A 12,382-nucleotide genomic window follows, 5' to 3' on the forward strand; every position below is an offset into this window, starting at 1 on the left:
TGGATCTTAAAGAAAGTTCGTTTCAAAACCTACACTCTTTCTTGTGTTGTTGTTTTTTTCGTTCAGGCCTCTTTCATGGCACGCCTCCCCGCTCTGGGATTGGCCGTCTTCCACCTGTATGACTCTGCTGACTCCCCCATGACCCTGCGCTCTGATACGCTGCTCAGGATCCCGGGACGGGGTCAGAGCATAAGGGGTTTGGATCCTCTGCCCGTGCGATCGCAGACGGTGGATGCCCAGCTGTTCTACATCCAGAGCCAGTCTCTCACTCTGGGCTTCTCTGGAACCACAGGCCTGCTGGAGGTGAGATGATTTTGTGTTAGGAAGTGAAGTGAGAAAATAACCATGGCTTGAGGGGAGAGTGCCACTAAAGTGACTAAAATGCCCCAGGAAGAGGAGTTAATTCCCTTGCTTGTTTTTATTTTGTTTACACCATACACTGTTATCTAGTTTGGATAATTCCTTAAGTAAATTGATAAGACAAACCAGACAGCATTTGCAAATGATTCAGTCAACGGCGCAATTCATTCTTGGTGAACTTCCTGCTTGTCTTTATATGAATAGACAATATAAAGATGTGCAATGAATATGCATGTATCTTCCAATATTATACATTTTTTTTGGCAGTCTATATTGTGTATAAATGAATCTTAGCTGATATTTGTTTGTGCATGCTCTTTTCCTAATTTTTTTTAATTTTGATTACATTTGCCGTCATGCAAAGCGCACTTAATCTTTAAAGTAGTAATAATTTAATAACACCGTTAAATGTCATAAATATACTGTACATTATAGTGATGCCTAAATTCAGCATTTAGAATGATTCATTATAGTTTATCATTTTTAAATGTATTTTTATGTTTTGTTATTTAGGGTAAAATAGTATAGAATTTTAATATCAGTTCGGCCAATATTCAATTTAAAAATATATTTGTAATTATTTGGCATTATTATATATTGTATATAAGCCATTATATATTGTATGAATTAACTTTTTGTCATCTAAAGATCATATTAAGTAACGGAAAAAAAAACAACTAAAAATGTAATAAATTTAATAAACTAATCTCCAGGAAATCTCACAATGAATTTTTGTAAAACGTTGTGATGCCTGAGTATTCCTATATCTTATATGACAATGATAATTTTTTTTACAAATGATAATTCATGTTATGACTGATAGGAAAAAAAAATTTACTAAAAAAAAATAAATGATATATATATATTTTAGACAAAATTATAATATAGGCCATAACATGAGTAATTTATTTTTTAATTATAGGTAATGTGGTATTGAACTATAATGCCTGCCGTAACCTGAATTATAATAATAAATATCAGCTTGTAGGTATTAGCCAGAGTTTTAATATTTGTGCACCACTAAAAAAAATTGACTCATAGAAGGAAAAAAAAATGCTGAAAATCAGCTCCACGGAGCAAATATTTCATGGTAATAAAAAAGGAAGTTTCCAAGCTATGACATCAGCAGTCTATTTTTATGTTCAGTCATCTGGACAAGTTTTTTTTTTTCTTATTGTTGCCAAAAGGAATGAAACGTATCCCTGTCCTATTTTTGTAGTACATATGCTGTTGAGTCGTCTTTTAGAGTCTGAGTCAGCAGATAAGTCTACAGTGATTAATTCTCTTGCTCCATCAGAGCGTTCGACGTAAAGACGATCCTCAGGAGGTGAGGGTACAGATTCAGTTCCTCACATACGGGACTCGACCCTCCAAGGACAAGAGCGGGGCCTATCTCTTCCTGCCGGACGGAAATGCCAAGGTAGAGTCTGTTAGTCTTGACTGGGGCGAAAAGCAATTTACCAAACAATTAACACCTCCCTCCCTGCTCGCTCTCAGCCGTATTCGCAGAGAGAAGCCCCTGTAGTGCGTGTGGTGGAAGGGCCTCTCTTCGCTGAGGTTGTGGCACATTTTCAACACTTCCAGCAGACGGTCCGCATTCATAATGTTCCAGGTACTCTCTCCATCCATCTGTCTCGCTCGTGTGAGGACATCTTTGCCCTGACTGATCAGTTCTTCCTGACATATCACTTCAGGAGTCGATGGTCTTTCTCTGGACATCACCACCATGGTGGACATCAGAGATCAGAATAACAAGGAGCTGGCCATGCGGCTGGTTACCGACATTCAGAGCGGAGATACTTTCTACACAGACCTCAACGGCTTCCAGGTGAAGTACACACGTCCACAGACTCTTGAGGTTTATCAAGCTGCCGCTTTGTTCATCGGAGTCTTAAAATAATCTTGGATTTATTGAAGCAATCAGCCACTGTTTGTCCTAGACTCCGATTGCTCTCTGGCCAGATAATCAAGCTCATGCTCTGTGTTTTCCCTGCTCGTCAGATCCAGCCTCGCCGGTACTTCCAGAAACTTCCACTGCAGGCTAATTTCTACCCGATGCCTGCCATGGCATATATTCAGGACAGCCAATACAGGCTCACGCTCCACACGGCCCAGGCACTGGGCGTCAGCAGCCTGGCCAGCGGTGAGTAGGCTTCGCAAACGCAGATATTGCAACGGTGACACAAATCTTTTCACTAATTTATTTTTAGTTTTTTTTTTTTTTTTGTGCAAAAACTAAAATGGAATTAAACACTGGTTTTACTTGGATGTTATTTACATAAACTTTAAAATATCATCATATAATAATAGTTAAAAAAAAACTCTTAATACTGAAATATTAATGACAACTATATTGTATGTACTATAACTATATTGTACAATTATATTGTAAATTATAAGTTTCACTGATTTAATGGCAATTTAAAATATAAATCATGTAACAAAACACAATTTTTTTTTATTTAATGTAAATAACATAGTATTAGATATTTTATTAATTACAATTCTATAGAAATTTTATGCAATTTTAATTTTATTTTAAATAAATAAATAACAATTGTGCAAAAACTTAATTGCAATTAAACACACCACTTTTAATTGGATATTATTTATATAATCTTAAAAAAAAACTGCATTTAGGCTCATGTTATGTCTCATGTTATCTCTCAATCAGTTTTTCCTCCGCGCAAACGTCAATATAACGTCTTGTAAAAAATGACCATCTCATTTATCTCAGAAAAACAAATTCAGATGAGCATAAACTCAGATAGAAAACAAAACTGAAGAGAGGGCATTTTGCTAAATATATGCACCAAATAACATATTCATTATAAATGTAACTGTTCTTTAGTGTTTAATTTATGTTTGAATAAATCCATCAAGATTTAATAAGAGCCACCATTATATATGTATGTATGTATGCATGTATGTATATATATATATATATATATATATATATATACTTATAACTTATTGAAGTAGAAATATTACGTATTTGTAACTTTATTATTTTAAAAACTTAATTAAGTGTAATCAGTCAGTAATATATATTCTAAGTAAACTAACAAATCAGTCAGTTTTAAACTTCAACATTATTCATGAGAGTCAGTTGGTACTACATTACTATACTTTACATCATCAGTTGATAGATTTTTTTTCCTTGAGAAAATTTGGCATGTACTCTACCTGATGTATATTCAAAATAATCAATATTGAATCCAATCAAATCAAATTGGTAATTGAATCGAAATCGCAAGCTTGTGAATGAGAATCGAATCGAATTGTGAAATTTGTGTCAAAACCCAGCCCTAGTAAACACACTACTTTATTGTTTACATAAATTTGAACAGCATTGACTAATTGGCTTATTAATATTCTGTTATGTGGCTAGATGCTTCAGTAAGGTTACTAAGAAACAAAAGCATGTCCTAATTAATATTCACGAGCTGAGCTTTTACCATAGTAGGAATCAAACTTTTTTCACCCATGTACCATATTGAGCTGACAATAGAGAGAAAAACTCTCCTCGCTATGCTGTTTTCAATTCCGTATTGACTTGATTCCAAAACACTGGTATTTTAGGTCTATAGCAGTGAGTTTCTTAGCAGAATGAAACATGAATCAGGGACTGAGATGGTCGGGAGGAGGAAAACACTCACAGTGGGACACTGTGCTCTGCTTCTGTATTGATTTGATGCAATGTATCCAATAATGAAGATGAAGTGAGTGTACTGTCTAATGCTTTGCCTCGCTCTATGCTATTACCGTCATTCTCTCTTCATCCTTTCTCTCGTACGCTCTTTCCATTCCCTGCAGGTCAGCTGGAGGTGATCCTGGACCGCAGACTGATGCAAGACGATAACAGGGGTCTGGGGCAGGGTCTGAAGGACAACAAACGAACGGCCAATCGCTTCCGTCTTCTGCTGGAGAGGAGGAGTGGCGGTGGAAAGGTGAGCTCTGATTGGATACGAGGATACAGATGAACCAAACTCAGACTCTGGATTTGTACATGCTTCTTCTGACTACTTAGATGACAAATTAAATAATTTCCCGCCCATAATAATAATAATACAACTATACACTCAAAGCAGAACATAGCTGTAGTTTAAATGCTAGTGGATGCCTCAAGCATATTTGAAGTATTAGATGAGACCAACCACGACTAGATTTTTCTCCGAAGTGCAGCCTGCCACATTTTTAATACAGTTTTATTTCCTGGCTGACTGATAAAACCCTGCGCGCCCTGACTGGCGAGAATCCTAGCAGTTGATTAATCTGATTGGAGCTTGCAATTTCAGCTTCGCATGAGAGATCTTGTCATGCATACCAAAATATAGGTGTCCCATACCAGTGCTAGGGGTATGTAAATGCTCATTTCACCCAGTGTCCTGTAGGGGGCACACTATTGTTACTCATGAGAGCTGTGTGAAGGCTCTGGGGACAGTATCATTCTGAGTCCAAGTGTGTAATAATAGATAAAGGGCTTCAGAGTTTTTACACACAGACTCAGACTGATTTAAATAATATATATTTTTATTTTAATCATGCTGTCTCCTGACAGTTTATAAATAATACAGTGTCCTATATTGAACACTATATATTATGTATTGCAAATGTATTATTAAGTATATATTAATAATAAAATAATTTTAAAATAAAAATATATAAAGCAATGATTTTTTATATATATATAGGGATTAACAAAGCACCGACTTGTATTTCTTTCCATTCCAGTCCATCATAACCTCTTTTTGTGTTTTGTTTCTGTCTGTCTATCACTTATCACCCTGTCTTTCTCTCCTCATTCATGCAGCCTGCTGGCTCCTATGCCAGAGTCACCAACATCATAAACAAAATCATTGCTGGTATTTTAGGACACGGCCAGGAGGAGGTAACGTTAGCGGCGTAGCAGTTTTATGGAGCCCTAGTTCAGCTTGTTACTTTAGCAACAAGGGACAGGTTTCCACCTGGATTAAGAGGCTAAAGGTCGTTTCCTGTCCACTATCTCTGCCTGTGCTGCCGTGCCCGCAGACCTTTCACATGATAACAGGCTGTAGATCAGTAGTGTGTAGAGCTAGAACCTGTACTGAGCTCATCTCGTACCGTGACCCTAGAAAGTTACGTGATGCATGTCTGTATTTTCCAGCCGGTGGACAGCAGAACAGTCAGCTTCCCGTCGCTGCTCAGTCACATGACCTCCACCATCCTGAACCATGAGGTGCTGGCACTGCCCGTGTTGTCCTGGAAACATGGGGTGCCGCCCATTCGTACCTTTGCTCCATTGGCTGGCACCCTGCCCTGCGACTTCCACCTGTTGAACCTCAGGAGCATCCAAAGACTGGTAAATGAGAGCCCTGAGAGAAAAATGTATGTCTGTATCGATTTCGCCTGCTGTGAAACTGATGAGTTTGTAAATGGGGAAAAAAACTTTCACATTTCAAGGATTTAAGATTTTGTGGTCTGGTGGTTTTATTGGGGGATTTATTTTCACTGGCATTTATTTGGTATCATTTCATTTTTTTCAGCAGGACGCTCACGCTCCGTCTGCCTACACGGCTCTGCTCCTCCATCGACTGGGTCTGGATTGTGGTCTGGAGGCCCAGAACCCTGGTTTCAACTGTACCACCACACAAGGCCAGGTCAGTGTCTTGACTTGAGAAAAAAAAAAAAATAAACCACTTACACTAATAAGACTTAAAGGGATACTCCTCCCCAAAATGAACATTTTGTCATTAATCACTTACCCCCATGTCGTTCCAAACCCGTAAAAGCACCGTTCGTCTTTGGAACACAATTTAGGATATTTCGGATGAAAACCGAGAGGCTTGTGACTAGGGGTGGCACGGTTCAACTTTTTCACGGTTCGGTTTGTTTCACGGTTTTAGAGTCACGGTTTCGGTGCAGTTCAGTATGTGCTATGTTAATGGAAAAACTATACTTTCTAATATAAAAAGAAGAATATTCTATCCAACTAAAAAGCAACAGCAAAAATAAATACAATAGAGTAAAGACACAAACAATAAACAGTGATTTTCAGTTTTTTTTTTTTTAGGTAGGTATAGCAAGTTTTTAGGTACAGAAATTGAATAAAGTAATCAAATGTAAAACAGCATTGCATATTGGACTGTATAAATGAAAGATTATTCTTTATTAAAGTTATAAAAGCTTTTTAATCAAGAACAGTGAATGATTTCTTTGTTGTTGCTGTTCGATTAATATAAAGACTGTCACTTTAGGAGAATGCACTGATACAGTAGGCCTGCGTTCAGCCGGCTGTGTCTGCTGTAGGATACTTAACAAAACAGGCATTTTGACATACTCTTTGTCTGAATTTGTCCATTTAAACACAATACTTTAAAGAGAGTTTGATTTTTACGCGCGATCTGAGGCGCGGGTTTGCGCGCTGCGGATGAGCGCACGCACAAATCTTCTCACTGGCTCTTAAATGTTTAAACTGACAAAGCTTAAATGAGTTTAGTTTAAACACATATTAACGTGTGCTGTTCAGATCTCATCGTTTTTTTTTTTTAGCGAACCTTGCCATCACTACTCGTGACTGTCCCATAGACTGCCAAGTAAGTTACACTGTCAAGGTCCAGCATCGTCAGATTGGTCCATCCGTGGTTCAACCGTAACATTATGATGAGGATACGTTGTGTACACAAATAATTTTTTTATACGTATATTTATGCTTTGATTAGAAAGAAAACAGCGCAACTTTGTGGCGCGGCTGACTCAGAAGAACATACACTGCCTGCGTTCAGCTCATAATCTCCAAAATGGAGCTATGGTGATGTGTAGAGAAACAGAGGAAAGGAATTGTTGAATAAAGTCATTATTTTTGTTTTCTTTGTGTACAAACAGTGTTCTCGTTGCTTTATAATGTTACGGTTGAACCACTGATGGCAGATTAACTATTCTGACGACGTCTTTCATACTTTTCTGGACCTTGACAGTGTTAATTTACTTGGCAGTCTTTGGGACAGTCACAAGCTTCCCGGTTTCCATCCAAAATATCTTAAATTGTGTTCAGAAGATGAACAAAGCTTTTACAGGTTTGGAACGACATGGAGGTAAGTGATTAATGACAAAATTTTCATTTTGGGGAGGAGTATCCCTTTAAAAGGTGGCAAATGTGTTGAGGGGGAGCATATCATAAACATATTCATTTATTTATTTTTATTTTGTGTGTGTGTTGTGTGTGTGTGTGTGTATGTGTATTTACTTACTTATTCCTAAAATATTTCTAGTGTTAATGTCATTGTTGTTTTAGTGTTATTTATATATACTATTATCGTTTTTATTAATATTTTGAATTAGCTTTTATTTTTTTATATTTTCAGTTTTCATTTTAATTTAATGTTTAGTAATTTTTAAGGCTGTCAGTCGATTAAATTTAATCTAATCGAATTAATTGCATGATGTTTTGATTAATTAATCGCAAAATAAGTTTTACTTTGAAAATATCCACCAAAGATTATATGAAGATATTTTTTTGTGTGTTAAATGAGAATGTATCAAGAAGACATTACAAATTGTAGCTTTAGAAATTGTATTTAATTAATTAATTCATTCATTCCAAAAAAAAAAACCAAAAAAAAAATTACACAAACAGTTCAGCTACAATGGACTAACATAAAATATGGAACATAGAAGATAATTTGTATTTGTATTGTTTGTTTATACAGTGAAAGTCATTGATAACCACAACAGCTTTATTATGTTCCACAAAAGTAAGGTTTAATGACAAGAGGGACATGAGAGTAAATGACTAAATGGAACTATCCATTTAATGTTTTTATTATTGTTAGTAGTATTATTAATTAAACGATACTCTAAATAAGAAACTAAGTCTGCCAGCAGGTGGCGGTAGATGTCTTTATTTGATTCGTTCAAATGGCTGATTCATTCGGGAATAAAGTAAATCACTTTATGAACGCACTACTGAATCATTGATTCACATGATTCGTTTAAAACGCGGATTAATTCAGAAACACAGCTATGTTGCTTAAAGACGCACAACAATTCTGCTATGGCTTTAACGGTAATGTATTCTTTGCAATTTGAGCAAAAACACATAATATTGTGTTTAAAATATAACACAATATCAACTTTTTTACTAAATTGTAGTATAAAATCATATTTAAACTTGTGATATTCAACACAAAATCAGCACTCGTTTAATACTGCTCTCGCTGCTCATGTGATATTGCTTTTTAAATGATATAAATATGAGACAAAGAGCATTCTTGCTCCGATATCTTGAATTTTAGAGCATAACTGCATTTATGCTCATATTTGTCAGCAGTCAACTGTATAAAAAGTAAGATGATGTACAGGTCTTGGGGGCGGGCCAGTGCGTTAACTGCATTTAAATGTTTTAATTGCGTTATTTTTTTATGACTAATTTATTAACCTGTTAAAATGACAGCCCTAGTAATTTTATGTGTATTTTATGTTTTTTTTTTTAAATTGGTAACACTTTAGTATAGGGTCCAATTCACACTAATAACTAGTTGCTTATTAGCATGTCTATTATTAACATATTGGTTGTTTAGTAGTGCTTATAAAGTACATATAATGCATGACATCCATAATCCTACCCAATACCCTAAACTTAACAACTACCTTATAAACCATTAATAAGCAGCAAATAAGGAGTTAAATGAGGCAAAAGTCATAGTTAATGGTTAGTTAATAGTGAGAATTGGACCCTAAAATAAAGTGTGACCAAATTTTTTTATATATATATATATTTTTTTTTTTTTATTTAAAGCTTTTATCATTTAATGGAATAATCCCCCACACCATGCTAGCAAGTAAAAAAAAAAAAGGACCTATAATAATGATGCAATGGATAAACACATAAATGTACATATGCACTCACACATGCAGAAGTATATGCATATATACACCCATAAACGTACAGCATACATACATGTATATATACACATACAAAAAATACAAGAAATATAAATAAATCCTTAATAATATATACCAATACCAATGGTTACCCAATTATAGAAAACCATAATTGTGACACATTGCTACACTTTATAAAATTTTAAGTATGTGTCCAAATGTTTAAATACAGTTATCAGTAGTCACCTTGCAGATATTCAAAGAAGAACTCCAAAATCCGGGAAAACTATCTTCAGTTTACCTAAAATCTCATATCAAATCTTTTTGATATGTAACACATTGCTGGACTCTCTAAACCATTTCTTGAATTTAGGTACAAATTCTTTGTTCCACATGAACAAAATTGTCTTCTTTGCTATTGTCATTCCGTATTGAGCTGTCTGGATTTGATCAAAACTATAGGTCTCCAGAAAAGGGGCCCATCCCAACATTGCAACAAGAGGATCGTGAGGAAAATCAGTCTTGAGTACCTTTTGAATAAATACAAAACATCAGAATTTACAAATTTTTGGCCAAAGCCTTTGTCATTTTTTATTTTTTTTATATTACAATTTGTTTAATATGTTTTTGTTTCATTGTTAGTTATTTTTTTTCCATTTAGTAATTTTAGCTGTTCATCTTACACACACACACACACATTTGTATACAATATATGAGTACATACAATTCATTTAGGTATGTGAATGTATTGTTCACAATAATAATAAAAAAAAATAATTCCCCATACTATTACTTTATATTTCTATATTCCTATTCGATACTTTTGCATTATAGTCATGTTTGACTACATTTGAACAGGTCTAAACTGTGTGGATGCATTTAGGTCTGATAAAGTCTATTTTTAGTCCCTCTGAATCTGAGTCTCTGATCTGTCTTCCCAGCTCTCTATTTCGGGGCTGTTTCGTGGGCTAGATCTTCATCTCCTGCAGCCCATGTCTCTGTCTCTGATGCACTCTCAGCCTCCGCTCTCCAACGACTCCTCCATCAATCTGGAGCCAATGGAGATCTCCGCCTACAAGCTCAAGCTGTGCTAGAACACTGTTGCACCAGAACCGGGCTCTCCGTGTGGACCCTTGTAACCTGTGCTAAAGCAGAGTACCACAGCTGGATGAGCAGAGAACTCTTTTGGAGATTGTTTATCCAGACTTAATGTATCTGAATCAACGCGAAGGCACTGACTAAACCCTTGCAAAATGGAAAATAAACACTCGAGGATGAGAACGTTCCAGCCAAAGTCAGATTTGGTAGCCGGCCCGGGTGCTGAGATAAGAATGTCCATGTGTGTTTTTACTTCTCTTGTCTTTTCAGAAAGATTTTATCAGACGAGCACTAATCGGTGAATTTTTTTTTTATTCCAGCAGTGCCGACCGTTGTTTTTTTAGCTCTATTTTTCTTCCCTTTTTGTCTTTGGCTGGAACTGCTGACAGTTTCTCATTTATTACTTCTTTCATCGCTGGAGTTCGTACTGTATGTAAATAACCCAAAAACTACATACACAACTGGATCTATACAAAATTGTGGGACTCAGTGCAATATGTGAAGCTTGGTTTCTCCATTTCATTTGTTTTCTATTCCTAAGGCCTTGGAAGCTACGCTTGAATCTGTGTCATTGTTGTTCTTTTATTTCTTTATCTCTGCTGTGGACGGTTCTGCCTACGCTAGGCAGCCGCATGTTTTTTCTTTCTATGAATGTCAATCACCCAGCTTGGCCTGCGAAGGCTGTCAGTGCTGTAACAGATGCGGCATTTACAAATCTTTCTTTCAGAATGGCTCCCGACCGTTCACTGACAGAAGAAGACGTCTGTGATCCTACATCGGTCGGGTCTTCGGATAGCGCTTTCATTGGTTAGCCTCAAATCGCGCGTCGTGAGCTGACGTTTACAATCTTTATCCACCATATCTTCTGTTAATAAATAAAGCTGCTTCTTAATAAGCTAGCTGTGGATTATCCGCAACACATTTTTGTTATTTGTACCATGGCATAGTAACAAGCCGCAGAATGTGCATTTATACTTTGTCATTTTATATGCCGGTTTGAGTCGTATTTAAATGCTGTTCGGGAACAGATATGCAGAGATGGTCTTATTTCAAGACTTAGATCAGTTTAGTCATCGACCTATTTGCTTTGATATACCTTCTCACAGTATTTTCAGGTAAACGGAACTCATATCCGATTGTAGTGCGGGTACTGACGGGTTCCTGTGCTCAGATTTAGCCCATTTCCCCACACAAACTGCATTTAGGCCTTATCTTGCTGTAGGAAACCCATCTGTAATGTGTAGCAGAGCCATTTCAGTCGTCCCTTTTGGCTTTTGTCACCTTGGTTTGTTTGAATCGGAAAATTCTGAACATGGGAATGCTGTCTGTGTCTCACCTCTCCCAGCCGGTCTGTCTGTCTCCCCAGGGAAAATCTGAAATTACAGAAAAATGTTCTCACTTATACTGACTTTTCTCTGTAGTGCGCCCATGTCCATTTACATCAGTCAGGCCATCAATCGGCTTCTCAAGCTAATCAAGTTCCGGAGTAGCGTCCTATCCGGAAGATAATTCCCTGCAGGAGGAACTCTGAGTATGGAGTGCCAAACTTCTCTGTGATTGCTTTGGAACACATTCTGGCACCCAAAGTAGCTAGCATTTGCTCCTGTAATTCGTTCTGATTCATTTCCATACTTGTTTTTCCTGTGCATATTCGTTCCATACTGGCAGATCTCTTTGTTAGATGTCCTTTATTTGTTGAGTGTTCTGAGATTGAATTTTTTTTTTTTAAGAAATGACAGTGAAATGAGGGGTTAATTTATTCTTTTGTTGTCGTTTCTTTTATTTTCTATCTTGGTTTGACATTGAGAGTGTGTGTTCATAAAAATGACTCATAAAAGCAAATGCAAAGACATTAAAGTCGATGTTTAACAAAGATCCCACATGAGTGATTCACATCTTGAAGTGATATTTTTTTGCATTAGAATCTGCTTTCCATTGTTGTCAGATGTCTTGAGGCTTTGTTGTTGTGCTATGAAGCGCAGACAGGGGGCAGTATGGAGTTGTCTGCATTTAATGGCATGGGGTTTGAAATGTTGAGTTCAGTTAACAAAAGCTCACAATA

General features: G+C 36.4%; 1 protein-coding gene across 3 annotated transcripts in view; it reads left to right on the top strand.

Moving 5' to 3' along the window:
• Positions 1-12,045, top strand: part of man2a2 (mannosidase, alpha, class 2A, member 2) — a 33,400-nt gene extending 21,355 nt beyond the window's left edge. For 2 of the 3 annotated variants that reach the window (XM_059536775.1, XM_059536776.1), the window contains exons 16-25: positions 67-303; positions 1,658-1,780; positions 1,858-1,972; positions 2,055-2,188; positions 2,362-2,503; positions 4,177-4,310; positions 5,174-5,251; positions 5,507-5,701; positions 5,886-5,999; positions 10,164-12,045. In XM_059536775.1, coding sequence (XP_059392758.1) covers positions 67-303; positions 1,658-1,780; positions 1,858-1,972; positions 2,055-2,188; positions 2,362-2,503; positions 4,177-4,310; positions 5,174-5,251; positions 5,507-5,701; positions 5,886-5,999; positions 10,164-10,316 — 1,425 coding nt within the window. In that variant the 3' untranslated portion in view covers positions 10,317-12,045. The remainder of the gene's footprint in view (positions 1-66; positions 304-1,657; positions 1,781-1,857; positions 1,973-2,054; positions 2,189-2,361; positions 2,504-4,176; positions 4,311-5,173; positions 5,252-5,506; positions 5,702-5,885; positions 6,000-10,163) is intronic. The other variant, XM_059536777.1, reaches the window with a different exon arrangement.
• The last annotated feature ends 337 nt before the right edge of the window (positions 12,046-12,382 follow it).

This window comes from Carassius carassius, chromosome 43 (assembly GCF_963082965.1).
Source record: "Carassius carassius chromosome 43, fCarCar2.1, whole genome shotgun sequence".
In the NCBI taxonomy this organism is placed as follows: Eukaryota; Metazoa; Chordata; class Actinopteri; order Cypriniformes; family Cyprinidae; genus Carassius; species Carassius carassius.